This window comes from Tauraco erythrolophus, chromosome 4 (assembly GCF_009769465.1).
Source record: "Tauraco erythrolophus isolate bTauEry1 chromosome 4, bTauEry1.pri, whole genome shotgun sequence".
Classification (NCBI taxonomy): domain Eukaryota; kingdom Metazoa; phylum Chordata; class Aves; order Musophagiformes; family Musophagidae; genus Tauraco; species Tauraco erythrolophus.
In genome coordinates, this window is record NC_141468.1 from 46,823,556 (window position 1) to 46,847,430 (window position 23,875).

A 23,875-nucleotide genomic window follows, 5' to 3' on the forward strand; every position below is an offset into this window, starting at 1 on the left:
CTTAAACCAAAACTTTCAGTGACTAGGGAAAGCCAACTGGCCAATTTGTCAGAGTAAGGAGTGCAAGATTAGATCAAACAGAATTATTTGGAAGCCCTGGACTTCTCTGAGTCATAGGGTTTACCTATCATGCTGTTCTCATTAGGAATAGAGTCACAGAAGTATTATGATCTGTGATTACCACGTACTGAAAAGCCTTATCATGAAGGTATCCTCCCTATGTCTGTCTTAACCACGTTATTCTCGTACTGCACATTCTCCAGATGAATTCTCTTTCATGTTCCTGTAGTTGTTTCCTTTTGCTGGAATACTGAAGCACAGCTCTGGTTGCTTGATTACTGAACTCTTGATCGAGGCTTTTTTTTCCTTGAGAATAACCTAGAATTAAAGAAACACATTTCTCAGAGCAAGCACAAGGAATTGAGGAATTAAGTTGCTGGCTGTCTCTGCCTGCTTTTCTTCCCTTTCAGTTTAAAGAAAAAAATAAAATCAGTAAAAATACCTTACTTGCTAAAAAAATATGTAGGTAACTAAAAAAACTGAAAAACTTCACGTGCGACTGAGCTGTTTGTATGTTCATCTTCTGCAATGGCCCTGTTTTAAACAGAAACCCAAAACTTACTTCATGGAATACTGCTGTTTATACCTCATTTGGGCAGATGGAGAGTATCTATAAATGTAGACACATCACAAACTCTCACTAATTTCAGAAAAACTGCATAAATGGAGAATCTCTGTACCTCACATGCTATGTGTTTTGACTACACCGGGAAACTTGCAAGCCTCTTGGAAGCTATTGTAATATTGAATGTCAGTCAAGAGCGAATGGAATGTTTCCTACCGAACTGGAGATGAGAAGTAAGCACTTGTAGGTTCCCTGCAGAGGAACCACAGAGTGAAGTTTGGGTTTCCTGCAGCAGGAAAGGGACTAGGAAGACTTTTCTTCACGTACGAGCAGCAAATCTTGATGCTCTATTGCAGAGTGGTAACAGACTAGTTGAAAATACATTAAACTGTGCCTAAATCTGGTAGCATATTCTTACTTGTCATAAATGTTCTGCTTTTTAATTTAAAAACGTTCCCAGGAACTATAGATGACTTTTGCAGTCTTGCTTGCAGGTAAGCCGGAGCTGCACAGTGGCTATCAATCTCGGGGTCAGCAGCTCGAAATCAGCTGCTGAATTTGTTAGGGCCTTTCACTTATTTCCATAATGCATTTTTACTGAAACAGACCATGTGGAAACGTACCAAAGAATGAGCTCTCCTCATCCTCACTGCAGTAAGTGCTCGCCAAGGCTGTGAGGGTATCTCCAGCCTCTCCACTGTCCCTCCCGGGTGGTGCCGGATGCTCAGGGCTCGGGCTGGCGCGGTGCCCTGCGGCTGCCCCGCTCCCGGCAGAGAGCGGACCTTGGTGCCAGCCCTGCCCTGCCGGAGCCCCGGGAGCTGCGGGCCCGGGCAGGGTGCCATCCGCGGGCGTTAGGGAAGACCAATGAATCCTCTCACCTACGACATATGATTTTGCTGTGTAGTTTGCTGCTGCTGCTGCTGCTGAATGAGCAGCTGCTGCTGCTGCCGGCGTCGGGCTGTTCTCAGTTTCTCGAAGCGAGCCTCCATCTCCTCCAGCACCTTGGGGGTGTAGCGCACCACCAGCTTGACGCTGTCCTTCGCCGCCTTCAGCAGCTCCACTGCCTTCTCGTGGTGCTCTCCTTCCACGCTCTGTGAGCAGGGAGAACAGATTTAACAACGAGAATGCCGCTTTGATCTAGAGCTCTGCCCTCTTTCTTTTCCACATGGAAACGCTGTCGGGGTTTTAGGAAGTTTCCGCACCTTACATTTTTCAAGAGACCATAAAGTGTTGAGTTCAGTAAGATTTATGCACTGCTGGGAATGTGTTTGTTTTCATCTTTTAAATAACCCAAATCTGGTTTAGATTGCATTACAAACCTAATTTCTGGTCTGCGTGAAAAGGAGGGGAAACACTGAACAAGCTTTATGCAAACAAAAATAATGTTAAAAAACTTTCAAACCTCGCAGCAAATCCGAAACAAACTGTTTGCAAGGTACAAAAATAAAATCCTATTTAAACGTTGGTAAGAAATGAAGAGATTGCAAGTTTGCAACGGCAATTCCTTTCTTACGCCCTGTCCCTGTTTGGATCCCGCAGGGAACGACGTGGCGATTAAGCAGTCGCTGAGGCACAGGCGGAGGAGTGCGCCCAGAGCTAATGGCACTGCTCACAGCTTTAACGTTTATGTGATATGGGTTCTTTATTGGAAATAAACTAGTCTTTATCTGGTTAGTTGTAAGCAATCAAACACTTAACAACTGAAACATTACAAGTTCTTGCTGAAGGAATACATGTTTTCCCTCCCTTTCTGGAAAATGTTTTATAGTAAGATGATATCTGCCGTGAAATCAAAATTATTCCCAAAGGGGCTCAAGCTCTAATTTCTATGCTAACATTGTCTGAGACAGTAAATTTCCAAAAGGGGGAGGTGACTCAGCTGTGGAAAGAGTATTTAATTTCTACTATTAAGTGGACTGACTGGAGTGCTTTTCAGGCATGTGAATTATTCCACACCTTAAGAGAAAGGAAGAAATTTTCTAGTGGTGTATTATTGCTCATGTGTGTTGTAGGATACATTCCAACAAACAAAAGTAAAACAGAACATTGTTGTAGGATACATTCCAACAAACAAAACAGAAAAAAAGAACCTGTACAACTGAGAACTTCACATGGATTTTAGGCCACTTAAAAATAAGTAATTTTCTTCCCACATGAAATAAATCAAAGTTTTACTACATGCTGTGTTTTAAAACTCTTATGTATACCATGCAATTTAAAATGAAACTATACCCACGGGCTTCTGAAGAGAAACAGCAGCATTCAAAATATTTGAAGTTCAATTCATGCTAAAAGAATAACTTAGCATTGTTATAGCAACCGTCAGAAGAAAATTCTTTCTATTTTAATCTCTCTTATTTGACTGAGTAGCATTGTGCAAGAACAGTGAATAAGAATCACTTCTGCTGCGGCACACTGTGAGCTAGAAATAATGATTCAAAAGTTTAAAAAAGCAGACACAATACACTTCTACATAAATAATATAAACAACACAATTCAAGCTTCTTGTCTTACTATTTATCTTCCTCCTCCTGTTAAATATCCTTCAACATATTAATAAAAACAATTATTTAATGTCTGAGTCAACTGACTGGACTCAAGAGTTTCTACAGAAATGTTAAGATGCTTTCAAAATATTAATGCAACTCAGAGAAATAATGAATGTCATTACAGGTGCTGAAATGATTACCAGAAACAGAATACCTTGAAGTAAATATACACTTGATTGTCAAAATAAATGTTTTTGAACTGTATGTTCATGAAATTCCACCAGTAGGCCTCCTATTCAAAGGTATTCAAGAAAATTCATGATCGGTGACCACTGGATTTGTTAGAAATTGTGATTGGGATAAATCTGCTGAACAAGCACTGCTACCCGAAAGTAATTTGAGGAAAAAAGAGTTTCCTTACAAATACTTGGTATCTAACTCGTTGCTTTGTGACTGACTTTGTTACTGGCTTTTGTAAACATGGTTCTCGCCTTAAGAGGAACTGTATAAAATTTGGCATTCCTTTATATTTCATTTTTTGCTTGTGAATTGTGGTCAGTATGACGGGGCACGCACATTCAGAGGAAACGATAGTGTATTCAGTGTTGTTGGGATTGGTTTTGCTGGGCAACACTATGAACTTAGAACAGGCTATGAATAACAATTGTAAGCTCCCAAGCTGCATGAAGTAGCTAAAATATTAATTTCCTTTCTGAAAGTTGGATGGTTCTAACTGACACCAATAAGCAATCGTGACTGTATCTGTTCTGTAGGGGAATAACAAGATGGCATACTTCAATACTTCATACAATGTAGTAAACTGCATTGGATTCGCCTGTTTTCTTTCCCATTTGCCTCCGGCCTTGTTCTTCCAGTTTACAGCCAGTATCTTCTAATTAGAAACGAAGGGTTTGACTTTGTTGCTATCCAGGTCAATGGAAAACTCTCATTGACTTGAATAGTAATGATACAGAATTAAGCCTAAAGCTCTGAACCATAACCAAAGAGGGGAAAATAACAAAGGCAGAGTAAAAGATAGTGCTGCTAAATATGAATCCTACTCTCCAAATGTGCTTAACTCAGGTCTTAACAACTACAGTCTTCAGCTGCTGTTAATATGATTGCTATACTTGCTCTTAACGTCTTCACTGCTGCTGGTGCTCATATTTTCAAGGCATTACGAATGCTTCACCTGCACAGCGGCAGCTGCACAACTGAAATAGCAGAGCCCCTTGGAGTAGGGAGAAGAGCTTGTACCAGCAAAGGAAGCTGGTTTGCTGTTTGAATTCTTCTGTCTCTGCAAACCTCTGAGGCTGTGGTGGTGAAGGATGGCTGATAACCAGGTTATCGGTCATGCCTGTACAAGGGATTTTGCTGACTGGATTATGCTGGTTGGGGACGTTGCGAGGATCTGACACTCATGTTACTTTAGAACCACCAACCAAACATGGGATTTAATAAATTTGTTTTGGAATGTACATCTTTATTTAATATGTAATTTTTTATTACATATATCTGTATATACTTTCACCTTTGTTTCCATTATTGCAGCGGCAGACTGCATCAAAAAGAAGGATGTAAAATACTGTACAGACAAGACCAGCTGAAAGAACTGTGGATATGGCGTGGGGAAACAACAACCATTCCTGCATCCAGGTTCACAGACTTGTCATAAATAGAAAAAAATCCCACTCTCTTGACAAAAAAGAGAATCTGACTGTTACTCCATAAGTTGAGAAACTGAGGAGAATATTTCTATTAGATATTTGTAAACAAATGCTTGGGTGACAAATTAGCCATTATAAACCTATTTTGCATCCCCTTCTGTATCTGACTCACACCAGGTGTCTGACAAATGCAGAGTCTTTGCCAGATATGAACAGCCACCAGCAAGTTTCTTTGCTGAGCCATCTGCAGGGCTTATTGCTTTCAATTTCCTTTACTTTTAGGGGATATGGGATAAAAGTATGTAACAAAATCCCCAGCATAATGAGAAAACACTTTTTTTAACATCCGGTGAAACAGCTCAAGGAACAGTCATCCCAGTCACGCTGGGATACCAATCTGGATTCTGAACACATAGCTCTAATTTTATGTTGATAATTATGAAGTTGGATAATCACCAACTTCTGAGGAAAAACAAGTTACAGATATTTCATTTTCATTTCATGTTCCACTGCTGAGCCGTCTGTTGTATTGTACATACTGTATATTATTTGCTTTTCTCCAGCTAAATTAAGAGAAGCACAGAGTGAACTAGTCCCAGTGAACAATGTTAAATTTAGACCTTTTTCCTCCTGTTTCAAGCTGCCTGAAAACAAATTACCACTTCTATAATTTTTGCCTTTTTTACAAATTATATTGTACGGCCTTAATTCAGTCCAAGATTGGTTTATGAACTGTTGCTCATAGGCATTATTTCAAGTATGCAACTGCAATTTAAACTTCAAATTCTGTTGTTTAGACTCTGAACACAAAAATATTTCTGTTGCATCTCTGAATCAACTTTCTTGTGTGCCTACATACAATTTCTTCCTTACATCTAATGGAAATCTCCTCTCTTTCAGTTTAAAGCCATTGCCCCTTGTCCTATCACTACATATCTTTATAAAAAGTCCCTCTCCAGCTTTCTTGTAGGCCCCCTTTAGGTACTGGAAGACTTCTCCAGACTTCTCTTCTCTAGGCTAAACAGCCCCAACTGTCTTCATAGGAGAGGTGCTCCAGCCTTCGGATCGTCTTCTAACCCTCCTCTGGACCCGCTCCAACAGCTCCATGAACTCTTTTTACCTGTATTTTTATTCATCCTTTGAAAGAAATTCTGCACAACAACAGAATCATTTGATCTACTTCCAATCAGTGAAGTTCAGGCAATTTACTTTATTAAGTGTTCAGTTGATTTCTTTTTCCCTGAGACCAAGTAATCTTTTCAGTGGGTTTTCTTTTTTTGTTTTGTATCTTTTCTTTCTCATTGTATACTGGGGCATGCAAGCTTCCAGACCTATTACTTCTCTTTTGAGAACAGGATGGTTGATAGAGGAACTGGAAAAAGTCTGTCTGAAGCGTTTAAGGGAACAGCTATAGTTGAGAGAAACAGATGACAACATGAAAGCATGTAAAACCCAGTATTTTTTTCATTCTTTATGGGCTTGCAACAAAGAAGAAATTTAAGTTGGAAAGTCTTATATTTATGACTAGATTCTTTGCTAGGAGGAATTGCTCCTACGTGCCTTTGATGCATTTAAATATGAGGTTTAGATGGAGGTTTTGCATGAAAAAGGATTATGTTTTCATTAAGAGAAGTGTAGGGTTATATGAACAAGTACCTTTTCAGTACTTTGCATTCCCTTGTAAAATGGAACAAAAAGCACAATGAAAGGCAGAATTTGACCCATATCATGTAGTCAGAGCCTTATTTTTCCTTTCTATTCCAACAGCCCTTTTATTTTTGCCACCATATTGACATTCACAGTGAAACTACTGTAAAACATTTCACTCTGAAGTATTGACTTAGATGAAAAACGACTATGTAAAAATTGTACCTTTTTACTGAGCATACACGTTCCCTGTGTGTGTACATTTGAACAGCTGATTTCTCTGACAAAGATATCATAGCTAGATGAATGCCACTGGAAGAAATCTGGAATGTACCTTCCATTGCAAATCAGCACCAAATGTGCTTACCAAATGTCTTTCGATTTTATGTGTTCAAAGGCTCTGAGGGTCACAAGACTACCCAAGTGCCACTGAGGCATCACCGTGTTTGGAAAAGGCTTTGTGCCTCAGTGGCTATGACAAAGTCTGTTATTATGCTTTTACTGCAAAAGGAATTTGCAGAGTTATCAATTAAGAAAGACATAGCTTCCCTGGAAATTAAGCACGTGGTGTGGATTTGAAATGAAGCTCTTCAAGAACCCTTCATTACAACAGAAATTGTAGTGGCACAAAGTTGTCAATGCAGCTTTGCCTCACTGCACCACAAATGCACAGTGAAAGTCTCTCACAGAGGTAATTCTTTTTGTTTCATGTGGCTGCATTTTAAACCACAGCATTAGAACGGCTGTGAAAAATGAAAATCCAGATGAAAATGAAAGCTCTATCAAATTTCCACATACCACTCCATTAACTGAAAGCAGCTGGTCGCCCCGTTTGAGCCCTCCATGCCTTTCTGCCACTCCTCCAGGAATGATGCGAGAAATATAAATAGGTGAATTTTGTTCCTTTCCTCCCATGACATTAAAGCCCAGGCCTTCATCAGTCTTTGGCAGCTCCACCACTCGCGGGTGTGAATGGCCTTCGCTTGCAGCAAAAGCAGCAACTGTTGCCTGGAAGAAAAAAAAAAGAGTGATTTGGCTATGTAGAGAGAACAGTGATACGCACTCTTGTTCATTTGCAGGAAGAATTCATTCCTGTGAAAACATTTCAGTATCTTACTCTGACTTTTTCTGGTTATCTGAAAGCATTTTAAAAATATCAAGTTCCATGCCAATGCTTTTGAAATAAAGCAGTAAGCAGAGGAATAGAGAGTTCAGGTGATGTGTCAAAGATAACGCAGAAAGTTAGCAGCAGAGCCAGAAGTAGGCACTGGGAAGCCTGACTGCATGGTGGTGAACGCTTATGATGACTAGTGCATTTCTTCTTTGCCTGTTCACAGGGAGAAAATCTATTACTGTGGGATAAGATAACGTGATCTCTACTGTGTTCCTAGTTGAAATAAAGTGGATGAACTGAATTGTTAAGTCTCTGCTCTGCTTTCAGAGGTATGGAATTATTTATTTTATTCCTTGGGCACAGAAAAAAATTCCTAAAAGGACATTCAAAAAATTTAATTTCTAATCTTTATGAAATCTTGCAAACTAACTCCTGGAACAGGAATATGAGTTTTTATAACATAATTAGATCAAAAATTTTATTGAAAAATTAAATCTTAAAACGATGGATTTATAAATCAACTAGAAAAATCCTAGATTGTTAATCTTACTCTACCAAAAAAACCACACGTAACAAACTGTAAAGCTTGCATGCAGAAAAATATTACATCTTATACTTCATTTTTCACTGGAAGTATTTTCCTACTTATAGATCTTAGTAAATCATTAAATAAACATTCAGAAAATATTTTATCCTTTTGTTTGTAGTCCAAACAATTCTGCAACACGCTAATGTTTTTGAGCACCCTAATAACGCTTATGCTTAATAGAAGCTAGTGGATGATGTGACGTAATGGACCATTCTCAGTTAATGTTTTTGCACATGCAGACCTTGTCATCATGCATACGTTTTATGTCAGACATGAATGCACTAGGAGAATGCAATGCAGACAGCCCAGAAATAACCAGGAAATATTGCGATATTGAAACATTGCTTTGTAACCCTGCTGTTCTATATGAATAAGAAATGAGAATGGCAAACACTAATTGGATTCCTCCCCATTTACTATACAACACAGCAATAATTTCTATGTTTACCTGCATTGTAGACAAATCAGGATCTCATATAGACACTTCTCTATATAGTAACAGATCTTACAAATTTACATTGTTCATTAAGTTTCAATTAGAAGGTGGTGGAAATCAGAAGAACAACCTACAGAAAGGAATTTTCTACTTATTAAGGAAAATACACTGCAATTTAGTGCATATTAGGTTATTTGCTGGCTACTATCCAGCTTGCATCTCTAAAACACTGTAGAAATAATTTGTAACACTTTCATCTTCTGATACAACTTTAAATGAAAATCTCTTAACACAAATACATAATGGTAAGATCTTAGTTCTACTAAGGTTTCAGGGAGTTTTGTCACTAACTTCACAGGAGTGGCACCATAAAGAAATATCTCTAAAAAATATTTATGGCTTTTGCAGGTTTGCCTGTTTTGCATAGTACCTGCTAAATCATCCAGAAGATAGTGTTGAGTACAAAATGATAATGGGAAAAAGAAAGCCATGGTAGATCTCTCTGTTTGGAAGCATCCATCCTTGTGCATGTTATGAAAATACAGAGCATATTTCATACTGGCACATGGAATGGGTTCTTTCATAGTTATGTGAATTCCCGTAGAAAATTATCATTTTATTAGTAGCAGTAATGTATTTATCATGGTCAAAGGATATGAGAAAGGCAGGTCCACACGGACAAAGAGACAATATGTTTTATTAAAACAGGTAATGCATCAGAAAAACACGGGCTTGCATTTGGCTGTGGAGTCTCTAGATCAGGCCATTTTTGTCACTGTTCATCCTTACCACTTACTTAGTACCTACAGTTCTCATTAGATAACGTGGAATTTTGACTGTTTACTTTCTATCTCTCAAATCATTGTCCCCTCTCTGGATGAGCTGTATGGGAAAATAGTCCATTAAAATATTGATTGTTGCAGGCAGACTTCTACAGAATGAACCAGTAGATTTGCTTTTGCAAAGCAACTTATCAAAAAGCATCAATTTCCATAAAATCATTCTCTTTTCTTAAGCTACAGAAGCAGCATAAAGGTTGAAATTTTCCATTATGATTGTTACCTGGGAAGTAGCACTGGTTCTAGACTCTGGGCTGCCACTGATGTCTAAATTTTCTTACAGTGTACACACGAATACCTGAAACACACACGCGCACAGTCAATTACTAGGTCACTTTGGCAACACGTATTTCAACAGTTGCACGTATCCTACCTTTGCAGTGGCCCTGGCTCGGAATTCGGGGCAGCCATTAACAGTTATGGTTTCATGCATGTATTGATATACCTAAAATGTTCATGAAAATAAAATGAAATTAATTATAGAAGCAAAACAAGGACTTTATATTAACCCAGACAGGACAGTCTCTTTCTCTCATAAGACTACGTCTCATTAATGCTGTATTCATGCAGTCACATAGTCAAGTGTCTGCTAAACTTATACACGCTTAGGTTTACAGAGAACTTCAACCTGTACTTCTCATGACACCTGGCCATCTTACTGTACATCTTCCAACAGAATTCCCTTCCCATCTCTAGCACATCATTTCCCTAAACCAGGACAGTAGGTACTATGTTATCAAAAAATCATGTCTCCAGGCAAACGACTTGAATGCAAATGATCTGAACTGATCTGAGTGGTGTCTTAGCCTCCAACAAGAGCTTCTTTATTCTCTGAACTTTCATATAAACTAAAGACTTAGGGGACTGATGTTAAAAAATTATGTAAATTGCTCAGCATACAGATGTTGAAGAATGGAAGCGAAAATTAAATTTTGGAGAATGGGGAAAAGGGCTAGCAGTCTGGTACGTCAGATGTGGACAATGGGTAAGATCATCCTTTAGAAAGGAATTGTACATTCACAGAAATGGCATAAAATCAACATTGCCAGTATGTACAATTTCTGTCAGTTGTTTTTTTTTTCAGGTATACACTCTTGGCCCACTTTCTCTGGTCCTTAACTCTCCCTTTTAAACATTTTCAGTAAGGAGAAAGGAAAAGGTTCTCTCATACTGCCTTTATTCTCTAGATTTGTCACATTCTTAGATGAAAAATATCAAAAAATGCCATGATGCTAGCCAGTTATTTTGAAAGCAAACTTAAAAAATAAAAATATTTATATATAACATATGGAAATGTTTTTGAAAGACTAAGATGAATGTAAACAAACAAAACATTTTATTTAATTTTCTTATAAAACCACTAAACCTAAAAAAAATGTTCCTACATGTCACTGATTTACTCTGGGCATTTTCTTGATCTGCTTCATCAGGAATTTTGTCTTTTCATGTGCTTTATGTCTCAGGTTGCATTCCTCAGAGAGAACCTTTGCTGGTAAAGTTATGTTAGCTTTTACAGCAATCTCTTTCTTAGGGTCCTTGAGGAGTGCAGATTCAATCATATTTTCCAAAATATATTTACCTTTCACTGATCTGGTGATACTTCAGCAGGGGTGCCAAAACTTCCCTCTTTGGTAACGTAAATGTTACTTTGGCAAGACAGGTGTCAGATCCTGTACTTAATTGACCTATAAACAACGGCTTGTCCCATTGATAGGCAAAACTTCCCATCCCCCTGTCCTGACAACTCGTTACGCAGTTATCATGAAGATGTCTCTGTCCCCACTGAGCCTGTTATTATAAAACCTACACACTAACAAACATGTTGCTACAAACATCTAAAGGGATTAAGACGTGTGGCTCATTTCTGATCTCAGTGGACAGATATAGTGATAACCAAACACTCTCGAGTAGCAAAATGTTGGGGATGACCTGATCCCCAAACCTTTTTAGAGGGATCGGCAAGGGAAGGGCAAAAAAGGAAAGGAGATAAAAAATGCAATCTGTTTTAGAGATCTAAAATATGCCAAACATTTTTAAAACACAGCAAAAGATTATTTGTCTTGCATATTGTCAGCACATAAGACCTTCCAGGACTTCATTCAGAAAAACCGAGGCCTATGAAGAAAACTCAGACAAGGCCAAAAAGTGGCCAAAAAGAGGCCACAATTTTGCCCTTAATTTTAAAAATATGGGAAAAGAAAGCTCTTATATGGCTTCTAAAGGATCTCTGGTTTGTTGTATATGTTTGTACTGGATGATGCCATCATAAAAATGAGTCGAAACTACATACTCAGTGTTATCCTGCACAGATCATTTCAACGTTTATTTTGTTATTATGTTGGAGGATATTATATAAGAACAACCACTACATTATGCAAGAAAAATACTGGGTAATTGCAGTAATGAATCATTAACACTTGTTACTACAAAACCCATACTCTGTTGAACCACTGATAACGCCGTGTTTTCTCAATATCTTCAGGTTCCCCTTCATCTTAATGCATGAGAGCTGATTGTTCTATTGTTTTTGCTTACACAACTATAAATGCTGTGGTTTGCTATAATGTCTAAACACATATATTTGATTATTGAACTATTATCACATTAAATTGTTTCAAAAATAGGTCGCAATCTTTCAGACATAAAAACGTTTGCTTAGAAGTTCTTTAAAAATACTCATTATTAAGGTAGAGTATCACAAAGGTGAGCTGATAATGATACATTCACATGATTATCAGTTATATTTGATGTCATGTAATGCCAAATTGTCTGGATCCTACCAGTATGTAGCTGGTAGGCCTCATAACATCGAGCACCCTGGTAACTGATTTGTCTGCCAGTGAACGAATAAATCACTGGTGTGTCATTAAACTAATGTGTTAAAAAAAATCCCCGACTCAAAAGCTTGTGAAAAATGTGATCAACAATGTCATACAATCCTTGTGTTCATTTGTCAGTTCTCAATGATAATGGATTTAACAGGGTGTTCAGCAGTTATCAGTGATCACAATATCTATAGCACAGTTCTTAGGAAAAGTCTTGCATATCAAACCTCACTCTCTAAAAATATCAGATGTGACTGGTCTTGAATATCAGCTTGAGATATTTGTATCTAATTCTCCTATTTGACTGTTACATAATGTTTAATGTAATTTGAGTTTAAGAAGGATAAAGCATACACCTACGTGACTTTCTTATTTCTAAGTCAGTTTCACAACCACAGATTAACTGTACCTGTTCCATCAAGTCCCTTAAACTTTTTGTAGGGTTCAGATCTAATCATTGCTCATTCCAGCAACGCACAAAAGCACGCTGAAGTCCATAAATAATCATTGTTTGCCAGTAGTCACACTAACTCCTTTATCTATGCTGTTCTCAGTGCCACCTTAGCCATGATTTGTGCACAACAAATCCATTCTGCTGCCTCTTTTATTTACACACAACAGTTAAACTGAAAATGCTCTTTGTTCTCTAACTAAATAAGGTGGTATTTAAATCCTCCTGGCATGGAATTCAGCTTTTTCTTCAATCCATTGTACATGACAAGTAACTGAAATAGTTTCATAAAATCTTTCCTTTCAGTGCCTATGATTACCTGTACATCTGATTACATTTTGACATACAGCAATTCTCCTGAATCTAACAATGCCATCCTTAAGATGTCCTTAAGATCTTCTGCATATTTCCTTATTTGGACAAACTATCACTCAGTACAGAAGAAGGTAAAGGTGCAGAATTTAATTATAAGTATTTGAAAAGCTCCTTTAGGATATTTACTAAAGAAGTCTTTTAAAACAGTGACCTTTGTTGGCCATGATAGATGAATCACTCCAAAAGACATCATTGTGTAATACGAATGAGTTGAAGACAGACAATTAACATATCACTGAATCACAGACTGGTTGAGGTTGGCAGGGACCTCTGGGCGGCATCTTGTCCAACCTCCCTGCTCAAGCAGGGCCACCAGTTGCCCAGAACAGTATCTAGACAACTACTTCATGTTACCAATTCGAAAAAGAGCTGCTTATCTATTTCTGTATGTACAGTTATTTATTTTCAGAACATCTAAAAGACTACATGGATGTTTAGTTATATTATTTGCTGACAGACTCCATACACACTCTGATGGTCTAGTGCCTAGGGAAAAGAGTTTCCACAATTCATTAATAATAGAGATTCAATTATAGGTGAACGTTAATGTTTCAAGACACAAAGCTACAGCTGTAAGGTAAATGGTAATGTTTCAGATAATTTCCCCCCACAGCGATTTCTACCAAGATTGTCAGTGTCTGTACGCTGAACATTCATCGGGTATAAGCATGCTGCAGACAGGGGTTTGTTCACACAGCTCTCATTTGTGCTGTAGAGCTAGATGTACTCGGCTTTTTTTTTTTTTTTTCTGTCTCCTGTGGTGCAGAAAATACAACACTCCCATCAAGAAATACTCCTGAAAGCATGAATATAGATCTCAGACTTTTTCAGCTTCTGCAGGTGTATTGTGTCTGGCTGAGATGGAGTTAATTTTCCCCATAACAGCCCTCATAGTGCTGCGCTTTGTATCAGTGGCTAGAAAGGTGGTGATAACACACCAGTGTTTTGGCTACTGATGAGTACTGCTCACACAGCATCAAGGCCACTCTCTCCGACAGTCCCCCACCACCTACACTTGGCTAGGGGTGAGCAAGATCTTGGGAGGGGACATAGCTACGACAGCTGACCCAAACTGACCAAAGGGATATTCCATACCATATGACATCTGCTCAGCAGTAAAAGCCATGAGAAAAGAGGAGGAAGGGGGAGCACTCGTTATTTACACCATTTGTCTTCTGGAGCAACCGCTACGCATACTGAAGCTCTGCTTCGTGGGAAGTGCTGGACATTGTCTGCTGATGGGAAGTACAGAATAAATCTTTTGTTTTCCTCTGCACCCACACATAGCCTTTGCTTTTGGTTTATTAAATCACCTTTATCTTGACCCATGAGTTTTTTTCCATCTTATTTTCTCCCCCACGTCCTGTTCCTCTGCACCCACTAGCCTTTGCTTTTGGTTTATAAATCACCTTTCTTGACCCATGAGTTTTTCCATCTTATTTTCTCCCCACGTCCTGCTGAGGAGAGGAGTGATAAAGCAGCATGGTAGGCACCTAGTGTCCAGCCAAGGTCAACCCACCACAGCAGGTGGTCTCCTCATATGCCATAATCTAAACTTATTCTCCCACAGTACTCAAAAATAAAAAAAGAGTGAGGGAGGAAAATTAGATAGATAATCTGAACTTGGAAGTGAATTCTCCTTGTGCTGTGGCAGGTCTTGCTGGCACAGAGAAATTTTATTTTATTACTTCTCCCAGCAGGAGCTGTAGTGAGTCAGATGCAGGAGGTATTACTGTTATGATGGTCCTCATCCCCACGCATTCAGCTGGGAGGTAAAGCAGCTGGTTTAGCATTACTGAAGCACAGAAAGGGGGACTGCCTTACAGGTACTTTAGGAGCTAGCTTCTTCACAAAAATTACTCCATACGGACTCATAACAAACCAGCACATACTGGGCTGGCCTATTTAAGTCAATGCGAAGCTTTAGGAGGAGGTCCACAAATAACAGTTCACTTAGCAGCCTATTTTATAAAGGTGGCTAGAAGCAGCATTCTGTTTGCAACCTGAATGATGCAGCATCTTTTCTGCTGAATTCTCAAAGTCACAATTTAATTAAACAGATTTTGTTCCATTAACTTCTGTAAGAGATATTCTATACTTCCTCCCCTGATGAAATGTTACGTAATTCTAAGTGTAACTGTACCTACAATAACAATGCTCAACAGACGTTAGGACAACCCAGTCTAAACATCAGAAGGGAAGAGATGTGAAACAGAAATCATTTTGCAGCAATGGACAAGTGTTCAAAAAAACCCACAAACGAAACGCAAGACAGAGCACATTGCAATTTAGACTTGTGAAGGAAGCAGTGGGCCTGCATAAATTTTGTTGAGATTTATAAGTGAGGAAATAACCTTTTAAAAAATGTTAGGGGGTTCTTAGCACATGAGATGACATATGTAAGAAGCAGCAATAGGTTGCATTTCCTGCAGTATGATAATATATAGAAGACATAAACCTCTTCCTTCAAGAAGTCACAACCAAAGTAAGTGCCATAAGGAAGCAGGTTAAAGGGTGGAATGAAGAAGCAACCTGCAAAGAGACTGATAACCATGTTTAGCAAATACATCAGCATCATCTGCGTTTATTTTCTTTAGTTTGTCTGCCATATTTTTTATTGCTTCCATCTAGAAGAGAATTGTACATCTATTTTTAGAAGAAGTCTTTTAAGGAAGGGAAGATGGGAGCCTGACAGACAGCACAGAGCGGAGAGTTAGCGTGAGAATAATCAATGCAAGCAAGATATAATTGATTTCATTGCATTTAGGTAGTCATGCCAATGGAACAGTATACACGTTTGCATCCTTGCAGAACTGAGGCTAAGCTATAAAAGAGAAATCATTATTTACTTACACCTCAGTATGATGCTTCTGCCATCAGCTACGCTGAATCCCTGTCTTCCTAATTGGCTTCACATGTTGGAAAGGATGAAGTACATATTTCTCCCTTCTAAGGTGTCAAGTTGAAAGGAATATCTCAATCAGTCTTTTACCATGGTGAGAAGAGCTCATGTCTGTGTGTATGTGCTTTATTCAGCACAGCTGCTGGCCTCTCTCTTCCCCTCTTCCCAAATCTGCAGCTGATTCTGAGACCTTCAGCCTCCTTCTGACCTAAGAGGTGAGACCTATATACCACCTCATCTGGTGTGCCTGGGCTGGTCCTTGGGGCAGGAAGATGCCTGCTCTTGTGACAGGGAGAAGTTACAGTGCCGAGGTGCACTGGAGAGCTGCTGACCTCTGCTGAGGTGCCTGTGAATGCCTTGTTTCTGATGGCAAACTTCCACCTGCAGCACAAAACAGTTGTGTCTTTTTTTCCACTCTACTTTGTTTTCATCATTTTTACCTCTTCACATTTGGTTTGGCATTTTTTCCTTCCCCACAACCTCTTGCCTGTATTTTCCATTCTTAATTTATGTCTGTGGAGGGGAATGCAGTCGCTTGTATGCCTGGACAGACTAACCCAGAGCTGTTCTTCAGCACTCGATTCAGATCATACTTCTATCACATCAGGGGGCAAGGACATTTTAACTGCTACAAAGATCAGGAGGGACTCTGGTCACCCTTAACCTCTTGTACACCATAAAACACGGAACCTCATCAGCTAATTTCTGCACCAATCATCATTTTTGCTAGGACTACAGAGTCTTTAGAAAAGTTTGTGAATTTCAAGCCTCCAACTTGTTTAGGAAATTGGTCAACTGGTTAACATAATTTCTATTAAAAATGAATTATTTCTAAATGTATCCAAATTCAATTTATAACTGTTGGATGTAATTTGGTCTTTTTAATCTCTTTTGGTAATCTTTCCTTCTTCTCCACTCGAAGTATTTGTAAGTCTTTGTCTCATTTTGAATTTCTATGCCCTTTATGATAGGCTTGTTGAGATTACAAACAGAATTTCCTTTTCTACAAAAAAACCTACAAACCCATCTCATTACTCATTTAAGATGATGCCTGAACAGACGAGCACATAAAAGAAAGAAAACAAGTCAAACACAACCAAAAAAGTACATAAGTAGTGTGGAGGTATGCAGCTTATGAGACCACCCTTCATTTTCATAATGATTTTTTACCTCTGTAACCTTACTCAAGTTCAAAACCAATGTAGTGGAGCACTTCTATTCATCCATAAACCATTCATAGCTCAATGAAAATGGAAAATCTCTAATGATGGTGTGTTTATATTTAGCTTTGCATCTCTTGAATATCAAGTAGGATTTCTGGTTTTGTGACTGTCTGCTTTTTAAAATTGTCTCATGTGATAAGCATGCTCAGGAAAGCACGGATACGTCATAAAAGCATATTTTCTCCACCACAGCTACAGCTTCTAGATAAGATACTGTACTAAACATGGTCACACACTGTAGCCAGAAGACAGTAGTTCCACCGGGAAGCTGAAAGCAGGATAATTCTCTCTTCTATCTATCAAGTTGACTAAAAAAAAAAATTGTTAATATCATTTCTCATTGTGTTAATAGTTTTATCTTTGGTAGTAGTTATTTAAAAAATGGGGAAGGGACTATTCTAGATGACTGAAGAGAACTTGACAAGACTGTCTTTCTAAATCACAGTCCTTGCGGAGGACATTGACAACCTCAGAAAACCACTGGCTGCGGAAGAACACCATGGATGACACCTACACACACTGAAACTTGAAGGTTACGATAAACTTAGATTCTTCTTAAATTAGATTGTTTGAGCAAATGAATCACACAGGCCCATTTTGTTATGGGTTTGATTAATCCCAACAGAAGTAGAATTAGGCAATCTCACACCCATGTTCACAGTGTATACTGTACATCATCTTCCTTCTGTCTCTCAGAGCAAGCTGCCAAAACGTCTTTTGTCAACGTCAAAAGAACAAGTGGATGGATGCCTGTGAGTACGGTGAAGTTGAAGAGGTTGAAAAGTACCTTTGAGAGGAAGGCATGTGATATATTATAGGGCTTGCTGGAAGTACCAAAAAGTCTTTATTACATAAGTTATTTCCTGCGGCTACTGAATTTGAGCAACTCATAGAAAAAACTGCTTTGACAACTAGTCTGTATTAATGAGCTATTTATATCTGACAGAATGTGGTCATTCAAGGTTGCTGGCATTCTGAAAATTTTTACATGATAAGTTTCATTAGCCTGTGAGCAGTTACATGTTTCCATCAGGAAAACTATTGGATTCTGTTTTCAAAATGAACCATCCATATCGTTTTCACAATTGTAAGAATTCCTTTCCATGAAGTAACAGCATGAATGTTGCCACATTCAGTAGGGATGCTAACCCATTAAAAAGCTCAAATCTGTAAATGAAACTCAGTCTTGTTTAACAACCTGAGGAGATGAGACAGTTTTAATTTCAGAACATTTAGAAGAAATATTAGGGATGTTTGGCTTTTACATTTTCATAGAGGATATTTTATTTAAAAGTTTCCTTCTTTGGGGAGGGTGGGGGTTATGGAGGAAACTAGGTCAGTTTTACCAAAGTGAAAAAACTGATCTGAATCTTGATGCATTATTAAGCTGTCCTTGGGCAGTAGGAAAAAAACAGCACAGGCCCGAAACATTTTTAAAAATAAATGAAGTATAATCACTGTAAGGGTATAATATTTAAATTTATGGTGGAATACTTCATAGAGGCTCCAGTTAAAATGCCAAAATATTACTTGCTCCAGCATTTTTCTTTTTTTTTTTTGTGTGGAAGAGAGTAGTGTGCACTCTGCTCTAACAGTATCTGTGTTGCTGTCTGAAGGCTGAACCAGGTTTTGGTCCCTGAGCTCTTGCCATATGAAACTGCGCCTGTCCAAGAAAAAAACCAACAGGGGTTACAGGCTGGGGCCAGAATCTCTTTCCTCCCTTCTGTGCGAGCAGAAGAACATAGCAGATGTACCAGGAAACGCATGCTGTCACATCCTCTGCACATATTGCATGAGTCAGTTGAAACAGTCCTGGTGTTGCTGTTAGGACACACAAGACCCCTGTGTGCCCCCTGTTCTTCCCTCCAATGTCGATTCTGTCTGGAAACATCACTCTGACACTGTAAAGTCAAGAGGAAGTTGCTTGGCACCCTCTGAAGAATAATGAAAAACAGACTTTTATTTGCAAATAAAAATTACTTGTATAAGGAACAGTAAAAATATGATTGAGTCATTTAGTTTATTTAATGCCCCTTACACAATGTTCTATACTCTGCTCCAAGTCAATGGCAACTACAATCTGGTGTCTTTGAAGACAATGTTACAGGTGTCTCAGAAGCTGTATGCTTTGCAATCACTAAACCTTAGCAAAATACTGTCCTATTTTGCTGCTTCTACTGCAATATACTGGATCAAAAGAAATAGCAACATGTGTGATTAGTTAATTCCCATAAGATCACTTGGAATTCGTAGCTTATAATTTTAAACTCTCTCTTAGATCTTACTACCAGTTACTTTTGAGTTAAAAATATGCTAAGCATTAATAAATGCTAATTCCCTCCACTTCATCAGTTAAGTCAGTATATGCTGTTGGGGTTGTCGTATGCAATACCCATATGTCAAACTTAGACAGATTTGGCAAAACCTTGCCAAAATCAGCACCTAGGTGAAACACGACACAACCTGAGCCCGTCACGCAAGTTCATCTCAAGTGTTCCTAGTGAGCTGAGAAGGCAAGCAGAAGGAAGGAAACTGCTGATGTTTCTTGTTTTAAATACCAACAAAAAATGTAGCTAAAATGGAGTTTTAAAACAGTTTCACAATTTCTTTTCTTTTCTGAAGGCACAATTAAAAACCAGAGATTAAGCAGCATTTCTCGAGTCTCATCAGTGACATCAGTTATGCAGAAGCAGGGGATACTGAAGCTCCATCAAGGCAGAAACAGTGGTGCAGTGCCTTCCAACAACCTGTCAGCACAAATATTCCTCAGTAGTTCACCTTGCTGCTGATTTCTCCCAAGAGGAAGAAGCAGGCTTGAGATGAACTGCAGCAGAAGCTAGTCTGTTTATTCTTAAGAGTTTTACACAATCAAGTATGACACTGTAACAATAAACTAAAATGATAATGTGAGAAAAACAAAAAAGATGCTGAGATGCACCACCCGTGTTCCACTGGAGTCACCTTCTGCAGCACACGCAACAGCAGTCGTGTGTGGAACTAAGAACATCACCCGAGCACCACTGACCAGAGAGTTTTAGTAAATATGGTGCAGCAATCCAGATAAAATGTGATATCCAACAAGATATGTCACTGCTTTGATTCTATGCGTTGCAGGAGGTTTGCAGTTCTAAAATATTTATCTTTTGTGAGAAGCACAACTACACAAGCAAAGCACAAATATGAGTAGATACACAGCCATCAGCCGACTCCGAAAATTGATCTTTAATCAAAACCTATGGGAGAAAGCACCAGCAATCTGATCTGGTCCCAGATTCTGGGGGACTACATCTGTGAAATCAATGTATTTAGCTCTAGGCAGCTAAAAAAAAGGGACAACAGCAGCTGTTTTAAATCTCCTGCAGTGAAGTCATGGAAGTCGTAGGGACTCAGTAATTGCACAGAGGCTTAATAATGCCTTCTCTCAGATAAAGCTTGGGCTGCTTGGTAAATTCATATAATTGCCATTAATGAAGGCCATCTGCTGAATGACAAGGTAATCACTCCAAAAGTTCTCATTCATGCCATCCAAGGCTTGCAAGCAACAGAGTAATGCTTCCATCATTCACAGTAAAGTGGTAAATGAAACTTCATCGTTTTTCAAATTTTGGGTAATTTCTGGTTACATTCACTCTAAAAAATAGCACATATTTGAACACAGTAGGGTAATTTAAAAAAATATTTTCTGTGTTTACTGCTAACTTAAGCTTTTTGCTGAACTTTCTAAATGCCTAATACAGCGTGGTGGCAAGACAAAACGCAGGCAGCTCATCTTTTGAAAATTGTTATTTTTTCTGTCCTAATTTACATACAAATCCTTCTCTCAACTCATCATTTAGATACAGTATTTGTAACCAGGAGAGGGAAAGCAAAACTCTAAAACATGAAAACATTACTGCTTTGCCATACCGTCATCTTCGAATGAAGCTAAGTAATGCCCTTTCCAAAGAGCGATTGAGGTACTGATGTAGTGGAAATTTTTATAATTATGTTACGTGGCACTCCATTGCTGCGACACTTATAATGGAAAAGGGATGGAAAGGTACAGCAGAAAATTCTTGCAAATGCTAAAAGATAAAATGCTGAAACTTTATGATTAGCAACCAAGAATGTAAATTTTAAAGAAAAGGTTCGAATCAATCCATGCATAAACATGTGAAATTCTGAATGAATTTGGTCAATTCGCACAATTCCGTGTTTGCTGCATGGGTGGTGCAGTAATAGGGAATAAGCTATCTGGAATACCAGAACAAGGTATAACAAGGTATCAGATTGGCCTAAGGAGAACTTTGCTTCCCAGCCAGCCTAATGGGGCATCATGCTAATATAACCATACTGATTTTATGACCTGAGTTACAAATCCGAGCTGACAAATCTCACTTCTTTTACTTATATGAGTTGTCCTATTGCCCTTTTGTTTACTAATTGCCTTATTAGTAAGTCCAACATACCACTTTTGCTTAATCTTCACCAACACCTCCGTTTGCATGAGTAAATGTGACAGCAGGTGACTTTCAATGTCAGGATTCCTACTGAGCCTTAATCACAGTTCTGTGCTGTGAATTAGAGTGGTAAATTTTCTCAGTACATTTTTTTTTTCCCTGAAGTTGCATCTTCTAATTTAAAAACTTCAAAAGCTGGACTCACTCTGTGGAGATGAGAGACTGACTGGAATTGTATTTCTCCTCCTGTAACAAATACTCAGCTCCCAGTAAAAAGAAAGAGTGACTCATGGCAGGATTTGAATTTAGGGGCTGCCCTCGGTGCCAATCAAGAGAGTTTGGCCTGATGAACCTCTATTTTTACTGGGAATGGGATTCAAAACTCTGCTTTCAGAGGCTAGGTCCGGGAGGTGGAGGAACAGCATTGTATTGCAAACTGATCAAACAAGTCTTGGGATTCTTGAAACACAACAAAACCAGGACTTTAAACCACTCCTACATTAAAATCTCAAATGAATAATTTTAATAAAAGAATTCATGAGAAGTTTTGTCTGAGTCCAGGTAATATCCAGACTGCTGTATTTAATACAGCCCTTTAAAATGGAGTACACCACCACACTGGGATATCTGAAGTGAACAGCTAAGAGTTCCACCCAGCCTTTTGCATCACAGTAACGTAATGAGCACACTACCACCAGGCTCAGCCTTCACCACCCAGCAGTCTTCTTCTGGTTCCCTAATATTTGCAGACATCTATCAGGGTTAATAACAAAAAGCACTGGTAGGTAGCTTGAGAAAATGACCAGGCCTTAAAATAACCAGAAAATGCGTTAACAGCAGTGCTGGGATTCCAGGTGTTCAGATTGCTAAGACATCAAAACAACAATTATTAATTAAAGGAAATCATTCCAATATATCGACTAAGCTTGTTGAACTATCCCACCTAGCATATAGTGAAACAATGTTTTTAATATCATAGAACATAATCAAATATGTGTTCAGTTCTGGTGTCCCCACCATAAGAGAGAGAGATTTGTTGGAGTGTGTTCAGAGGAGGGCCACAAAGATGATCCAGGGGCTGGAGCACTTCTGCTACGAGGACAGGTTGCGGAGCTGGGATTGTTCAGCCTTGAAAAGAGAAGACTTCGGGAGGACCCAATAGCTGCCTTCCAATACCTGAAGGGAACTTACAGGAAGGCTGGGGAGACTTTTTACAAGAGTGTCCACTGATAGGACAAGGGGAAATGGGTTTAAGTTGAAGGAGAACAGATTTAGATTTTAGGAAGAAATTCTTCAGTACGGGGGTGGTAAGACTTTGGAATAAATTGCCCAGAGAAGTTGTGGATGCCCCCTCCCTGGAGGTGTTCAAGACCAGGTGGGATGGTGCCTTGAGTAGCCTGGTCTAGTTGAGAGGCATCCCTGCCCATGACAGGGAGGTTGGATTAGATGATCTCTGAGGTCCCTTCCAGCCTATGCCATTCTATGATTCTCTGAATACATCTCTAAAGTAACTGAGGGGCATCCAGACCTCATCAGGAACGGGTCAGTGTTCTGCCACTGCTATTTTTTTGCCTGCAAGTCACTAGTGGTCTTTAAATGTCCAGGATGCTCTGTCCACAAGATAATTTTATAATAAGTTTGAAAGTTTTAAACTACTTAGGTAGAATCTGAACCATTTTCAAGGACAACATGCGGTTGCACAGACTAATTTCATACAAAACACACAACAGTAGAGTACTTTCTGTTGACTGTGCCTCATTTTAAGAAATGATTGTCAGTGACTCAGTCCTGAAAATGCGCTCTTCTGCGATGACCTGATATTTTGGTGGGAGTCATAAGATAACAGAATGTAATAATCATTATTTTTGTGTCTGGTTGACACACCACATTTTTATAAAGACTTTCTGATCTGATTATTTTGGTATTGATAAATGTTTCACCACAGGTATTTACCACTCAGATTTTCTTTTAAATAATATTCAGACAGAAAATATTAGATTTAATCTTGAAATGGAAAATGGGGTAGCAAAGGAAGGTGGGGAAAGCGAGATACACCTCAATTTTACACTACTATTTAACATACAGAAATAGAAACTGAGAATCAACCTGAAAGAAAACTTCTGCTCATCAGGAGATGCATGAGTTTATCAAGCTGTATTGTTACTCTCCTGATGTTTCCGTACTGATTCCCAGATACTAACAGTAAATGAAACTCCCATAATCCACTAAGGTATGCCACATTTTCTTGTTGATG

General features: G+C 38.7%; 1 protein-coding gene across 2 annotated transcripts in view; it reads right to left on the reverse strand.

The window, feature by feature from the left end:
- Positions 1-335: 335 nt before the first annotated feature.
- The window catches only part of LIN7A (lin-7 cell polarity scaffold A), a 49,403-nt gene continuing 25,863 nt past the window's right edge, over positions 336-23,875 (reverse strand). The window contains exons 3-6 of one of the 2 annotated variants that reach the window (XM_086610286.1): positions 9,780-9,851; positions 7,227-7,436; positions 1,508-1,716; positions 336-378 (exon numbers count right to left, since the gene is read on the reverse strand). In XM_086610286.1, coding sequence (XP_086466412.1) covers positions 336-378; positions 1,508-1,716; positions 7,227-7,436; positions 9,780-9,851 — 534 coding nt within the window. Of the gene's footprint in view, positions 379-1,503; positions 1,717-7,226; positions 7,437-9,779; positions 9,852-23,875 lie in introns of those variants that run through there. The other variant, XM_086610287.1, reaches the window with a different exon arrangement.